Source organism: Oryza sativa, chromosome 9 (assembly GCF_034140825.1).
Source record: "Oryza sativa Japonica Group chromosome 9, ASM3414082v1".
In the NCBI taxonomy this organism is placed as follows: domain Eukaryota; kingdom Viridiplantae; phylum Streptophyta; class Magnoliopsida; order Poales; family Poaceae; genus Oryza; species Oryza sativa.
Window position 1 is genome coordinate 22,365,467 of NC_089043.1, and position 16,265 is coordinate 22,381,731.

At 43.8% G+C, this 16,265-nt stretch overlaps 1 protein-coding gene and 1 long non-coding RNA gene across 3 annotated transcripts; one reads left to right on the forward strand and one right to left on the reverse strand.

Moving 5' to 3' along the window:
- The first annotated feature begins 1,330 nt into the window (after positions 1–1,330).
- LOC112936362 (uncharacterized) lies at positions 1,331–7,608 on the forward strand. Of its 2 annotated transcripts, none has more exons than XR_003238453.2 (2): positions 1,331–1,574; positions 7,238–7,608. It is a non-coding gene; the product is annotated as an uncharacterized lncRNA (long non-coding RNA). The 2 variants fall into 2 exon arrangements; XR_010734852.1 differs by lacking the exon at positions 7,238–7,608 and adding an exon at positions 5,501–6,155.
- Positions 4,906–14,323, reverse strand: LOC4347341 (putative wall-associated receptor kinase-like 16). The gene is made up of 4 exons (XM_015755470.3): positions 13,871–14,323; positions 7,074–7,509; positions 6,835–6,993; positions 4,906–6,355 (listed from the first exon to the last, which is right to left on the reverse strand). Exons 1-4 carry the CDS (start codon positions 14,321–14,323, stop codon positions 5,178–5,180), a joined length of 2,226 nt encoding a protein of 741 aa, XP_015610956.1. The 3' UTR covers positions 4,906–5,177.
- Positions 14,324–16,265: the final 1,942 nt, after the last annotated feature.

A 16,265-nucleotide genomic window follows, 5' to 3' on the forward strand; every position in this document is an offset into this window, starting at 1 on the left:
ATCAGATTCGTTGACAAGTTAAGGGACCTCATATGAACTTATTCCCATAGAAAATTAGTCTACGGAAAAAGTATACTTTGACTCCCTTAACTATCGCTCGAGTATGATTCATGACCTCCAACCACAAAACCGGGTATATTGACTCCGCCAATTATCAAAACCGGTGCAAACAATGTCCCACGGTGGTTTTAGAGGTGGTTTTTGCTGACGTGACGCCCACATGGCAGTCTTGACCGAGTTTTTGTCCTACGTGGTGCTTACGTGGTATTAGAATAAAAACAAAATCAAAAAAATATGTGGGAGCCATATATCATTCACACAAAAGAAAAGTATTGTGGGACCCACATGTCATCCTCCCTCTCCTTTCCTTCTTCCTCCCCTCTCTCTCCCTTATCTCTCTCTCTCTCCCCCGGCCTTTCTCTTGGCTGGAGCGGCGGTGGCGGCGGTTGGAAGCGGCGGTGGCGGTGGGGGCATCGGAAGAGCTTAACGGATTCTTGCGGGATGTTGGCCTTGCCGTAGGCGGCGATAAGGGTGGCGACGGTGGCCTCCTCGGGGGCAATGGAGAAGGAGGGCATGGTGTCGAGGAGGAGGCAGCGGGCGTGGTTGAGCATGCGGTGGGAGGCGACGATCGGGATGAGGAGGGCGAAGGTGGACGGCTCGGGGTTGAAGCCGGCGCGGCGGTAGGCGAAGCGGAAGAACTAGAAGACGAGGTCGACGCGGCCAGCGGCGGCGGCCCCAGAGATGACGCGCGTGGACGAGCGTCGGGGAGAGCAGGCGGATGGAGTTCTCGAGGCGGCGAGCCTCATCCCCACCGCCACCGCGACCGCCGCCGCCGCCGCTTCCCACCGCCACCGCTCCCCTCCGCCTCGTTCCCATCGGCCATCGCCACCGCCGTCGCTCTTGAGGGAGAGAGAGATAAGGGAGGGAGAGAGAGATAAGGGAGAGAGAGGGAGGATGACATGTGGGTCCCACTTTTTGTGTGTGTGTGTGAATGACATATGGGTCCCACATATTTTTTTATTTTTATTTTTATTTTGATGCCACGTAAGCGCCACGTAGGATAAAGACTCAGTCAAGACTGCCACGTGGGCGCTACGTCAGCCAAAACCATCTCCAAAACCACCAAGAGACATTGTTTGCACCGGTTTTGATACTTGGAAGAGTCGATATACCTAGTTTTGTGGTTGGAGGTTGTGAATCATACTCGGACGATAGTTAAGGGAGTCCAAGTATACTTTTTCCTTACCTAGCGTCTCGATTCCAGCCCAACTAGCGCCACTCCCACCTGGGCCACCACCCACATCACTCGTCGCCGTTCCTAAACCCAAGAGAACTCCTCCCCTCACGCCAATGCCGGCCTCGTCCGCGCCGCCGCCGGGAGAGAGAGTGACCGAGGCGGCGGCAGGAGCAGCCCGTGCGAGAGAGTGAGAGGGAGGAAGGGACCATGCGAGGAGGCAGTAAAGCGCGGGCGCACGCAGCGCCGCCACTTCAAGCAGGGGCGCGAGGTCCTCTGGAAGCACAATCCCCCAGCGCCCTCCAGCCGCTTTTGCTTCCAATTTCCCTACCAAAGCACGGTAATCCTGCAATTGTATCTCCTTGAATCCCCTATTCTGCTTGACACACGCTAAACGTTTGGCTGCGTGTCGGATCCATGCACAATCTGTGGGGTCGTTTTTGAAAAACATCCCTACAAACGGTGGCAGATCTTTAAATTTTTTTGAAGCCTAGACAAGATTAATATTATCGCTGATAATTTAGATTTTAAAGCTAGTGTCATCTTGAACATCGGTGCTAGTAGGTTGTATTGCTTTGGCCTTTATAACTACAGCTTGATGGTTTGGTCCTTGCTATCTCGTTTTCTGATAATCTGATTATTCATCTAATTAATCTTCATTAGAACTTACGAGACAAAGTGATTATGTTTGTTTCAGCTTAAGATTATTATAATCTAGATTATAGAACTAGATTACTATAAGCTGAATTATAATAAGCCGACATAGAATAAGCTGCTAGCTGTTTGTTTCTCTAAATTATTATCTGTTTGTTAGTTGTTTGCCACCCAATAATCTAAGAAAAGCACCTTTAGAGTGGCTCACCAGATTATAGTAATCTGGCTTATAGATTATAATAATACTCCCTCCGTTTCACAATGTAAGTCATTCTATCATTTTCCAAATTCATATTGATATTAATGAATCTAGACATATATATCTATATAGATTCATTAACATCAATATGAATGTGGGAAATGCTAGAATGACTTACACTGTGAAACGGAGGAAGTATATCATAATAAGCTATCTATTTGTTTCAGCTTACTCCTAATAATCCAGATTAAAATAATCCTAAGCTGAATTAAACATGGCCTAAGTATATGGTTAACGAGTAATACGCTGCATATGCATTGGAGCAGTGTGTTGCTGTACGCATGGTGCCCAGGCAATTGCGCGTGATGGCCGGGCGCCGGCGCCGCCGCTGCCTACAAATTTTAACTTTCATGTACAAATTCAAAAAATTATAGAAATGACTCCATTTAAATACAAACTAGTAGTAACCGATTTTAAAGGGTTAAATTTCTAGCTCCGCCACTAGCTGCGTCATCATGGTTGGCGGTGGTGGTGGCGGCCATTCATGCATTTAGGCTTCAGCTATTTGCCTTCACGACATCGTGTATAGAAGTAGCGCACCTGGGCACGTTCAATACTCAGCATATCCTACTCTGTTTTAGGCTGTGTTCAGGAGTAGGGGTTTCCTAGCACGCAAAATAAAATTCGTATTATTGCATGATTAATTAAGTGCTAACTAACTATTTTTTTTAAAAAAATAGATTAATATGATTTTTTAAAACATCTTTCATATAGAAAATTTTTTATAAATCACACCGTTTAGCAGTTTGAAAAATATACATGCGGAAAACGAGAGATGTGGGTTGAAAAAACAGGGAGAAGAACACAGCCTGAGGGGACTAACGAATTGTTGACACATTGTACATTTCAATGCTCTTGCCTGAGGGGAGCAGTACGGCAAAAAAAATGTACTACCTGCATGGCTGCATCTAAATATAGTTAAGTGCGGATGTGAGTTTTCTTATTTAACATTTGACATACGTCTTATTTAAAAAAAATTATAAAAAAATAGTCACACATAAAGTATTATTCATGTTTTATCATCTAATAACAATAAAAATACTAATCACAATTTTTTTAAATAAGAATAACAGTCAAATATTAAATACGGAAACTTACAACTGTATTTATATCGGGACGGTGTGTTACGTTCCAACATCAATTTTGACAGATCAAGCCAACCTCAAGTAAGCACCTCAAGTAAGCACAAGCAAAACCAGCATCAAACCACTGAAATATTCATATACAAAACAGAGAGAAAGAAGAGTTTAGACAAGGAATAGCAGGAGATTGGGTTGGTAGAAAGGAGATCAGGAAATCAGAGGAAATAGAGTAGGATTTGGGAAGAAGCAAGAGGGAGGGAACAGCCAGGCAATAGGCTTCAGTTCTTATATTCTTTGATCCCCTTCCCATTGTGCCTGGTTCCTTTTTGTAGTAATTACTTGATGTAGCATATTGGGCCTAACAGGCCACAATCCACCATGGATGTCTAGCCCAACGCGAGTCCGTGACACGGAGAGAGTACCAGATTTGATCTTGAAATCCTTTTTGTTCTGTAGTGGTAGAAATTAAAGAGGAATTTGAAGGTTGCTTCATTCGCGTGCATGGCTGCCCAAACAACCCGTCTTGTCACTCAGGAGGAAAAACAACCATAGAAGCATCCGTTTCTCTTTCTTTGGAATGCTATTATCCCTCCGTCCCACGAAAAAGATCTAGGACTGGATGTGATATATCATAGTACTACGAATCTATTACATCCAGTATTAGGTTGATTTTTATGAGACGGACGGAGTATGTGGCAAGTAAGCAGTTAAAAAAGAGCAAGAAGTTGGCACAACAATTACCGACTGGATAAACTTGTAAAAGATATGTAGGCATGGTTATAAATAATTTAACTCTGAAATTCTAAGCACAGACTATGTTATTCCACCCTTCACATTTTCTGGCCGTTTTCAGTTCAGAACTTCAGATACTAGACCAAAACAACCAATACAATTATATAAACTATACAATCTACAATTCATTCTACCAATGCAAATACTTACCTAGTAGTCTTCGGTCAGATTCCTGCGTTTTGGGGATTTTTCAATTTTTTTTGACCCCTCCAGTGTTCGCCACGTGTTAAACTGTTTTGCTTCCAAGAACAAGATATTCGTTTATGATCAATGCATTAATAACTATAATAGACTAGAGAAAAATGTGCATACATACATAGACAAATCATTGTTAGGCTTCTTATCTTGTTAATTTCCTTTTATTATTGATCCTCTTTTCCGTTCAAAGGTATAACTTAGAATTATTTAAGTTTCTTTCCTTCCTTGTGGTGAGTTTTCTATCTACCTCATGAGCCAATGATTTCTGAAATTGCGATGTTGCCTATCCAATTAAAGATATAGTGATATCTATAAATGTCCCCAAGGTGTTATCAAAGCGTTTAAAAAACCATAGCCTATAGTTCTTTAGAAAAATGATAGGATGCATTATTTAATTGTTTTGTTAATACACAAAGAATCAATGAGAAATTAGTTGTTCATCAATAGGAGAAGCATATTATCTAAAAGAAATAAATATAGAAAAGCCATAATTCATCTTTGTAGCTAGAGAGAGCGGTTAATTATTGATAAGACTAAAAGTTCTTTTATTAGAGAAACTTCACCAATTTTTTTTCATACAACAAATAATTTTGCACACATTCTATTCACTCTTATACTCATGTAAAGAATTACTCATTTGTTCCAACACAAATATGCAATCCCTTCTATTACCTTTGGCAAGAATTTCTTAAATTTGACACTCTATTGTATAACTTTCCTTTTCATCTACAAGAGAGATGAATGATCTGTCTTAAAGTTAATACATGTTTTGAATCCCAATCTACCAAGAGTAGTGATACCAGGAGGATATTCTAACAGATACAATTACCTTGCCTTCACAAGATCTCAACTTTACACAAATAATTGACATAGATGAGTAAGAGTTCCTTGGCTCTACAAGGAATCTATGATAAATCACAATAGGATTGGACATAAGCTATACCAGAGAGAGTACTGCTTAACGCCCTGATTCCAAACCCTTGACAACTTTCCTTTCAATGCTAAAATTTCCTGTACTCTCAACCTCTGAGATGACCACACATGATGACTCACCAAGCAAGCTCTCCAATTCTTCTGGGTTATCGTGTGTCCATGGATGCTCGATGACTTTCCTCAGCCTATCAAGCTTATCTCTTACTTCCTTCATTGATGGCCTATCTACACCGGACATCTCCAAGCATTGTCTTGCTAACTCGGCAATCTCTTCAAGAAACCCCATATTCTCATTATTCTTGATTTGATCATCCAATAGATCACTGAGCTTATTCTCCTTCATTGCAGAGAGAAACCTCATAGACAGGCATTTCTCATTTTCAAGCGCATCAAGATTGAACGGCTTCTTGCGTGTAAGAAGTTCTAGAAGAACAACTCCAAAGCTATATACATCACTCTTATCTGTTAATTGGCACGTTTGCATGTACTCTGGGTCAAGGTATCCACAAGTTCCTTGAACTAGTGTGACAAATTGCGTCTCATCTGTTGGAGCTAGGATAGATGCACCAAAATCTGAAACTTTTGCTGAGAGGTTGCTATCAAGGAGGATGTTCGACGACTTGACGTCACCATGGAGGATTGGTGGGGAAGCACAAGAGTGGAGGTAGGCAAGTGCCTCAGCAGACTCATGGGCAATCCGTAGGCGAGTAACCAGAGGGATGTGCCAACCATTATAGTTTCCATGGATGAGATGGTAAAGTGTGTCATTTGGGATGAATTCATAGACCAATATAGGGACCTCCACTTCAAGGCAACAACCTAATAGTTTAACAATGTTTTTGTGGTTGATTTGGGATAAAATTAGCATTTCTTTGCCAAACTCTTTTTTCTTTTGCTCATCAATTGTCATGCATCTTTTTACTGCTACTTCCAAGTTGTCCTTAAGATGTCCCTTGTAAACAATTCCATTGCCTCCTTGGCCTAGAACTTGATGTTCATCAAATTTGTTTGTCGCCTGTTGCAATTCTTCTTCCGAGAAGATTTTGAATGCAAGACCTTGTTTAGATTTCATCTCTTCATATAGTAGCAGGCCACCATGCCGTCGAAAGTATTGATTTTTGATGTGCTGTAGCTTTCTTCTATCATGAATTAAGCATGCACAAGTTATGGTGATCACTAGGATGACAAGTCCAACACTTGTGCCTACACAATCATAAAAGCTTGTGTGAATGACTAGTAAGGCCAGTCCCAACCCAATGACTAGAATGGTGTCTATAGCATTAAATAAGCTACCACCTAGGATGAAAGATGATGTGGCAAGTGAATAAATGAGGAAAGAAAAGGAAACCAGGTCTTGCATGAGACATGCATGGTTTTTACACAACATCCAAGACATCATATGAGATAAGTAGCATTAAATCTAAGTATGAAACAATGGTGTTTGCATTGAAAGAGCAGTGTCTTGTACTAGTTTTTTTTATGATGTGGAGTTTATGGAAACTATGTCTAGTGTGTTGGGTTGGGATTGGCCTAAGATATGGAATTATGGAAGATCCATGAGCTAGCCATGTGTAATGACTAGTAAGGCATGCAAAATTTATATATTAACAATTCTCATATTGGTGTGCACAAATGGTTGGCGTTATCATTAGTTCTAGTGATTACGGAAGAGGGGAACCAACCTACTATAGGAAGTGCAAGAAAACCGGACTTCCGATTTGGTATGCAAGTGCCATTCTCCATATAGTTTCCTTGGTGGCATGAGCAAGTGAAACTCCCCATTGTATTATTGCATATCCCCGGACAAGGATAAGTAACATTGTCGAGGCACTCATTGATATCTGAAATCAAGCAACCATTGCAAGTTTGATTGAAATTGTCATATCAAGGAAGAAGAATAACGAAAAAGTAACTATGGTACCTTCACAACCATCTTTAATATACGGGTTTCCTTCATATCCATGTGAACAATTACAACGGTAACCTCCACTCGGATCATCATTGCAGATGCTGTTTGTACTAACACAAGCGTAGGAAGTGGTTTTGCTTTTAGCCTTCTCACATGTATCCAATGTTATGACCCAGTCCAACACAACTGGAACTCCCTCTTTGTACGTGTCGTTGAATACCGTGGAGTTGAGGTAAGTGGTGCTAAATTGGAAGGCCTTATCCTCCATCACCGCCATGTAGCTGCAAGGGCTGCTCCTCCATATTTTGCTATCATTGTAATCTTCGTCAAAATAACCATCATAACTATATATGTGTCCTGGAACATCCATCTGGCAACAGCCACCGCCGGAGCAAGATCCATTCACAGGTGTTGAACCATTACATGTCGAGAAGCAACCAATTACGTACTGTGGAATTTGCATATGTATTATTAGACCAAGAAGTAGTGAACTCTGCCACTGTTTTCTTTATTAAAAAAAGAATAAACACTTATATGGTAGTGTGTATCTGTTTTTTTTTCTTGTTGTGAAAACATACTACTTTGACGATCTTTTTTTGGAGGGAGCAATATTGACAATCTTGATGGTTGAATGCGCATTGGCAACCTCACTAGTTGCACATAGTGACTCATATCACTACTATAGAGTCGGTCATCTATGCACGGAAATGGTTTGTTTGGTCCCTTGACGTGCAGGTGACTTGAGGCGACGTTTGGTCAATGGACAAGACTAAATTAAGCTAGAGAAGCATATTTTATTTATTATAAAAGCAGCATGCTTTTTTTTAATATTAAAAAATGGCAATGAAATCATTATGGTGGGTCTAGTTAGGTTTTGGAGGGGGGTTGATCTTCTTCCTCCCCTTCTCTCCTCCCCATAGGGATCCAACAGGGTGGGAAATTGGGGCGGGGGGGGGGGGGGGCTTAATCCACATTAGATTTGCCCCGGGCAGCGAGACACATGTGGTATGCACCGCCACGGACACAAACACAACGTCCCCTGAATTAGCTGGGGAACATGCGCAGAAGAAAAAAAATACTAGATGGCTACACCTTCTAGGATTTGAGCAAGAATACCTTACTATGATTTTTACCGGAATTGATAATTAAATTAAAAATGTTCGACAATTTTTCAACCAAAACCTTCAGATTTATGATTGTCAGATCACCTTGATATTCATGCGGAGAGGGGAAAAAAAATCTGTGCAATACGTACAAGTTGAACATGCAACATGTGAGGTGGATGTCGTGCTGCTAGCCAACCGGTTGCATGAACGTTTTATTCAACTACATATAAGTTACACTATAATCATATTATAATTACAATATAATCTCAAATTATACTACATTATATTTAAAAGTCTTTTATTAAAAAAACTGTAGTGTATACTGTACAGTAGCTCCTAATTTTTATTGGACCATAACTAATATTTATACTGATGTATATTATGGGGCAGGGTCCCTAAATTATTTTTTTTAGGCTTAAGGCTGCCTCTCCGCTTGCGCCCTGTAGCGCCCGTTCCGTCGTGGCGCCTAGCGGGAAAACTATCTCTTAAAAATCCTATTTGCGAAATCCGTTTCTTTGCTTGTTGTCTAGTGTCCGTGCCATCTCAGATCTCAAATCCCCGATCTATCGTCAAGTTCAATCCCGAATCCAAATCCTTCCCAAATCAAATTCCTCCGCAAAAGTCTATTTTGCCTCCCTCGGGTTCGATGGGCCGAATCCCTCTAGGCCCATCTCCCCCTCCCTCCCCGGCTCTCTCTCTCTCTCTCTCTGCCCGCTCTGCCGTGAGCCGCGCCGAGCCCTCCCTCCCGCTCTCGCTGCCGTTCCCGCCGATGCCGCCCAAATCGCCGCGCCGCCCGCGCGCGCGCGCGCCTTGGTGGCCGACCGGCCAGTCGCCGCCGCCGTCAGCGCCTGCCGCGCCTGCCCCGCGTCTGCCGCCCGTGTCGCCGCTCCACTCCAAACCGCCCCGCCGTCATCGCCGTCGTCATCGACTCGGCCCCGCCTCTCCCCGCGCGTGCCTCCAAGGGACGGAGGCAGAGCTCCCCCCCTCTGCCGCGTCGCCCCCTCTCCCTCCTCCTTTTTCCCAAAGTGGCAAGGAGGCAAGGGTTCTCTCCCCCTTTTTCCCTTTTCCCTCCCGCCGGCGTCAACCGTCCCCCCCCCCCCCCCCCCGTCGCCGCTTTGGCCGCGACCGCCAAGCGCGAGCTCCCTCCCTTGACCGCCCAAGGTCGGTTTCCAAACCGACATCGCCGCCCTATAAACAAAAGCGCCTCCCTTCCTCTTTCCCCTCCCAATCTTCCCCGTTTCTCGCCCGCGCCATTGCTGTCTCTCCCGCCGGCCGCCGCCGTCGCGTGTGCTGGAGGAGCCGGTGCGCGTTAGGACGAGGAAGGGGACTCCGGGCGCTCGTCTTCTTCCTCTCCCCCGGCCCGAGGCCGGAGAGATCGCTCCCGTGCCGTCGGCCCATCGTCACTGCGCCCCGTCCGCACGGTAGTGAATCTCCCCGTTCTCCCTCCTCAATCCATCTCTTCCCCTTAGTTTTCGGTAGTAGCATGTGTAGCCTCCCCGTAGCTAGCCGGCGCCGCCCCGACTGCTGCCGTCGCTCGCCGTGTGCTCACCGCCCGAGCTCAGAAGCGCCACTCGTCGCCGGCCTCCCTCGATGCGATTCCTCCTAATCCGGCGCAAGGGGTGGGTTCCCGTAGCCGCGTAGATGCTCTCGCCGCCGGGAATCGGCCCCTCGTGACCTCATCGCCGTTTCCCCCTTCTCCCGCCGCCGGTTGCCGCCGCCGCAATCCGCCGCCGTCGAGCATCCCCCGGCGAATCCGAGCCATTGGCTCGTCTCCCCTCGTCCTGTGCAACATCCCGGTGTGCTCGCCTTCGCCTGTATCGCCATGGTTCGCTCCGCCGCTCGCCGCTGTCGTCCGCCGTCCGTTCCGGCCGGCGTCGTCGTCTACCTCCCGCCGGCTCGCGTGGCAGCCACGTAGGCGCCACGTCGGCGCCACCTCGGCCGCGACCGGGTCAAGCAGACCCCGGTCCGCCGCTTCCCTCCGCCCCTCGCGCGCGCGGTCCACCGCGAGCCGTGAGGCTGCGCGTGGGCCCGTCGCACCACGTCCTCCGCGAAACGCGCGCATGCGCCGCGCCTCCCTCCCCAAACCCTAGCACGCCCCGCGTGCACCTCGCTCACGGTGAGCCGAGTCGCTGACAAGCGGGTCCCACCCGGGACCACGCGGGATGGACCCGGCCCACCGGCTCTCTCTCTCCCCTCCCCGCCCGCGCGCGCGCCTTGGGCCGCCTTCTTGGGCCGGCCGGCCCATTAAGCTCGGCCGAGCCGCCCCTTTCTCTCGGGCCGCGCCCTAGCCGCCCGAGGGAAGTCTAATTTCCCTCCCTCCTTCTTTTCTTTTTCAAAAAGGATTTAAATAAATCCTTTTCCTTTAGACCAAAAATCCAATAATCTTAGAAATTCAATATCTTCCCAACCGTAAGTCCGTTTGACTCCGTTCAACTTCCAAAATTCCTCAAATCTCGAGATCTATCGAATGGCACGCTTAGAGGTCAATAATAGGGCTTTATTTTTGCCGTTTGCTGAGCTGTCCCGTTTCGCGTGTAGTTTCGGAGCCCGAAGACCCGCAGTGCGAGGATTTCGAGGATCAAGCTCAAGATCTCGAGCGAGGCAAGCCACCTTTGAACATCTTGAGCCTATATTTGAACTTAATTATGTTGCTTGAAAAATATTATGCATTGATAGGATCGCACTTAATCTGCTTGTCCCGTCTGCAAGGCAGATTGGCGGACCTACCTAATTTGTTGCATTTGACCATTCCATTGTAATTGTTATACCATGTTCCCTTGTACCCACCTAGTTGCGCCTCGGTAATCGTGCACTCTGCACGGGTATCGACGGTCGCCTTCAAACTTAAAATCTGAGAAACATCTTGGGTAAAACTTGCGTTTTACAAAAGACTTGGAAAATCCGACACCTGGGTCGGTGCTTGCGAACTAAATGAATTTCCAAAACCGCGGACCGGGGAACGTACCGGGTGTACGGTTTCCCGCTCTTGCACCTAAGGACTGTTTCCTTGGAATTTCATCCGAACATAAGACAAGTACGACCACATGGGTGGAATGGGACACCCCTGGCTGAGTAACTAGCTTATCGGGAGAGCCATGATGCTAAGAGACATGTGGATTCGCCGGGGTGGTGTCGGGGAGGACCCCTGGGCTTCCTGGCACAATATGGTCTGGGACCTAATCTGGTGTTGGTCTGGGACCCTTCTCGTTGGCATATGGTGAACCTGTGTCGGCTTTCGAAATGCCTTGTCATGAAAGCCTTAAGGTCTCTAGTCGTGGCCGTTCTGCACGGGCTGGATGATCCGGGTTAGTAATGTCGTGTGGGTAAAGTGTACCCCCTCTGCAGAGGTTATTAAAACTGTTCGAACAGCCGTGCCCACGGTCATGGGCGGATGTGAGGTGATTCCTAGCGTAGTTTTGTTTGACTACTGCCTTATGAAATTTGCTGTTGTGGGATGGGTTTGATGTTTGGAAAATCTGCGGCTGATGGGATCAGCCAGGCCCGGGTGGCCGTTTGAAAGCTGTTGGCCGGGTGCCAATCTTGATCAATTCAAAAGACTGATACATTGCACATACTCCGACCGGACGAGACGCACTGTCTCATCCGTGTCGTTTGAGAAGCACTCACTTAGTTGTTTCAGAAAAGAGTTCAAATAAAATCAATTGCAAAAACAACAGCCTTTCTTTGAAGCCTACATTAAACACTTATTTCCCATGGCTTGCTGAGTACTCCCGTACTCACCCTTGCTCTATATAAATAATCCCCCCTAGTTGCTGAAGAAGATGAAGCGGATCCCGCTGACGAGGAGTTCTTCCAGGAGCAAGCCGGCTACGATGAGTTTTAGGGTTTCGGCCTAGTTTCCAAGTCGCGCCTGTGATGTTTGGTCCAAGTCTTGGCTTCCGCTTCCCTTTTGTAATGCAGTTGTGAGCTCGGGATCTGTCCGCAGCCCAACATGACTATACTCCTACTCTATAATAAAGAGACCTCTGTTGCTGTGATATTCTGTCTTCCTGTGATACCAGCACTGTTTCCTGGGACTGGTATCGATTAACAGGTTAATTTGGAGCGTCACGGGCTAGTTCCGGTCGGGACTAGTTCGGGGCGTGACACGCCCTTACCCCCTACCCTGGCTGGGTCGCACCTTGGATGAGAAAAAAGGAGCATTTGTATAGGCTGGTTTACTTTCAGACTACATTTCTTGAGAAGTGTTCAAGCTTGTACTAAGTATGAGATCTTGTTAACTTTTCTTTGAAATGTTGTGCATGGAAAGGTGTGAGTTGTACGTGTTGAGTTAATTTGCTTCTTTATTTGTAAATTATGTGTTCTATTGTCTTTGTGATATGGTTTTTCTTTTGATTTATATGCTGAGTTTTTGTGGTGAGAAGAAGGATGAATAGATGAAGCTTTATGCTCCTTTTGAATCCATCTCCCTCTTGAGCGCAAAAGATGTTCTTGTTGATTTGCCAGTTTTTCTTTTCTTCATGGAAATATTTGGAGGGCCTTGGTCAGTGACTTCTACAAAGTATGGGATTTTGCTTATGGAGAAACAACACAGCATTAACGGAAGGAATCCAATATACCATCATTAATTTGGAAGCTGACGGGCACTGGATCAATAGCACAGTGCGCAGTTAGCTTTTTTTTTTTTTTGAGAATTAGCAGTTAGCATATCAAGCGCAATTTGCTAGCCAAATACAATCAGCTGGGGCAAGGCAAATCTGGGAACCCTCCAAATGCAAGTTATTCTCTTGGTTACTCCTTCTGAACAGAATTTAGACCTCTGATAGACTACAAATCAGAGGGTGGCTAGCTGAATAACTATTTCTACCAATTGTGTTTTAGAAGCCTTGAGACAACACATTTTCGAGGATTGTCAGATGTTCAAATCCATATGGGAGGCCATTACGCGAATTAAGGACTAGTTAAAATTGGGTGGCAGCATATTACAGTCCACTTGATTGCTAGGTTGGTGGAACAAAAACGCAACACAACATGACAAACACAAATCAAAGGGGATGAGATTCCCTATTACTTTGGGTGGCGTGGGTGGCGTGGATAGCATAGTGTGAGCGGAAATACGGAATAGACGAGTCTTAAAAAGTAAAGAGATGATCAAAACGTGTAGATAGTGACAAGAATCTTGGGAGAAACCGGTTTTTGGCAAAATCATATCGGATCACTGCTGCCCATCCAAAAACTTCCCTCCTATATATACTTCTTCTATCTCATAAGTACTCCCTCCATTTTATATTATAAGTCGTTTGACTTTTTCTAAAGTTAAAGTTATTTAGATTTGATCAAGTTTTTTAAAAAAATTAGCAACATTTATAACATATAACACCAAATTAGTTTCATTAAATTTAACATTGAATATATTTTGATAATATTTTTGTTTTGTATTAAAAATGTTAAAATATTTTTCTATAAATTTGGTTAAATTTAAAGTAGTTTGACTAAGAAAAAAAATTAAACGGCTTATAATATAAAACGGATAGAGTATGTACATTTTGCATGTGGCTGGGAGAAAAAAAAAGAATACACTTGCCAAGTGAAATTCTAGATAAACGACGGTATTGGCCTTGCGACAGTTTTCGGGAATTCTTTTCCCCCCTAGTCCCCGGCCGATTCCCTGTTTGTATACTTAACATGGTGTGCTTATTAAAATGCCTCTAAATGATAAGCTTAAGAGATATATATACTTACAGCGTTGCTCTCCATATAAGCCATAGTTTGACATCCGATGACGATGATCTTGTTTTCGGTCGATAGCCAGAAAGGTGAATCACCGAATTCTGCCGTTGCGTTGCTGTCGTACAGGATATGGCCTGTCACGTGGTCATAACACTGACTGGATATGCCCAACTTCATCCATGCCTTGCCCTCCTGCACCGAAATCTTGGTAACCTCGTTATTGTTGTAGAAAGGCTTCTTGGTGCCATTCACGTCCAAGCAGTCGAGATCAAACGGATACTTCGTCTGCATCGCGCAGTGCTTGCCGATGCCGAACGGGAACGGGATCTCGACGTCGCCACACCTCTCCGGGCAACCGGGGCGTTGCCCTGCCGGTATATCGGCCGTTGCTGCCGCCACCCAGACAGCCGACAGACAGACACAAAAAAGGCTGGCAAGAACTGCCCGTGTATACTGCAACTTCATCTTTGTTGGTTGTGCCCGTTGTTTGCGAGGTCAGCGCTCCAGCTAGCCTATATATATAGAGAATATATAGAGAGATAGCCTACAGTGGAGTTCTCAAAAAAAAAAAAGAGAGAGATATTCTACAGCGCAGGTATCGCGTATAGTACGTAATTTTGTTGACGTGGGCGGCTGAATACCGTAAAGTTTTCTCTATTTTTTTTAGGGAGGGGGATGTGTGTACGATGAAGAAGCATTATTATTATTTTATACAGTAAATGCAACTAGCAGAAATAGTAGTAGTAATCAAATACAGTACATATTCACACATACTTGTATGCAGGACTTCTTTTTAATTTAAAGCAAGTTGCAAGAGCATTGCAGTACTCCATAACCGTCCCTTACCTTGGCTAACGAACACAGGCACACACGGACACACCCTTAGAAATAGGAGGAGCTAGCACTAGAGGAGGAGGTGAACGCCGTCACCGACGAATGTTTCATGTGAGCAATTAGATTAGCCTGATCCCTTCGTTGTCATCATCTGCACCCTTGATGAGTTGTGCAGCCAGATCTAGGTGAAGAGCCCGAAATAGGGAGAAGACTTTTTGTGTGCATAGGGTATGTTCCTGTCTAAATGAGACTTTAAATTTTATTACGTACTCCCTATGCTTCATATTATAAGTCGTTAATTTTTTTTTCTTATTTAAACTTTTTTAAGTTTAATCAAGTTTATAAAAAATATATTAACATTTTAATACATAACAAACATATTATCAAAATATATTCAATGTTAAATCTAACGAAACTAATTTGATATCGTAGATATTATTATTTTTTTATACAAATTTAGTCAAACCTAGAGAGTTTTGACTTAAACCCGTATGGGCATATATACCATGTTATACTTGCATGTGTAAGGTCAACGTTTAAACGATATACTTAAAAAAGTGAAAGGAAAAAAAAAAGAGAGAGAGAAAACAAACAGTAATAAGGTTGACGGCACCTTCTGTTTGTTTTTTACTTTCTTTTTCTATTTTTTAATATGGTATCTGTAAGGGTATAATAGGCATTTAAATGTTGACTTTTCTTGCAAGGATGACACAGCATATGTTGAGCATACGTTGAACTGTATGACACAGCATATATTATCTAATACGGAATGCTAGAAATCAAGGATCGTTTTCGCTATGTACCCTTATTAAATCATATATAAAGCTTACATAACTGACGCCCCAGTAAAATTCAACTTTATTATTTTATAATTTTAAATTATTAAGTCGTGAAAATATTATATTTGAGAGTGATATTTATTAATTTCTAATTCTATAAATCCACGTATTCTGTAATGGAATATCTCCGCTCTAGATTTGATGGATGACGGGTATAATTTTATCTTTTTTAATTAACACAAGAATAATATTTTTAGCTTGTCTCTTACTGATTTTGCTACTTCTAGCTTGATTAGTGTGAGGGTTGTACGAGATCCTTTGCTAATTAATATAAGGAAATAGATGTTACCGTTGGGATAGGCTGACTTTGACCAATAAAATGCTAAGTACTTGTATATGGCCCTATGGGAAAAATATGTATCGTAAACCTAAAAATTTAAAAATGGATGTGTCTGATATTTGTTTACATCACCATTAGTAAAGTTTTACTCAAGATAACGTGGATAATTCATAAACAAGTTCATTTTTTATCCGATGATAGTTAATTTACATATTGATATTACATATGTTATGTGATTTGCAGTACTTTATTTTCACATGTACCTCCTCACGTTTTTAATTAACTTCGTTTGACAAAGAGCCTTTGTGTTAGTCAAAAGTGTACTCCAGTAGGCCCTAAATGCGATGGCGTGACTGGGTCATGGTTGCACGCTCCTGGGATTATATAGTTTCTAAGGTCCTATTTCAGCTTAAAATTATTATAATCTAGATTATTAAATCAGATTACTATAACC

Coding starts and splice junctions, on each gene's coding strand:
- LOC4347341 (XM_015755470.3), bottom strand. CDS start 14,323: ATGAAGTTGCAGTATACACGGGCAGTTCTTGCCAGCCTTTTTTGTGTC. Junction 7,510..13,870: donor CTTATATGGAGAGCAACGCT/GTAAGTATATAT, acceptor CAAATTCCACAG/TACGTAATTGGTTGCTTCTC. Junction 6,994..7,073: donor TATTAAAGATGGTTGTGAAG/GTACCATAGTTA, acceptor GCTTGATTTCAG/ATATCAATGAGTGCCTCGAC.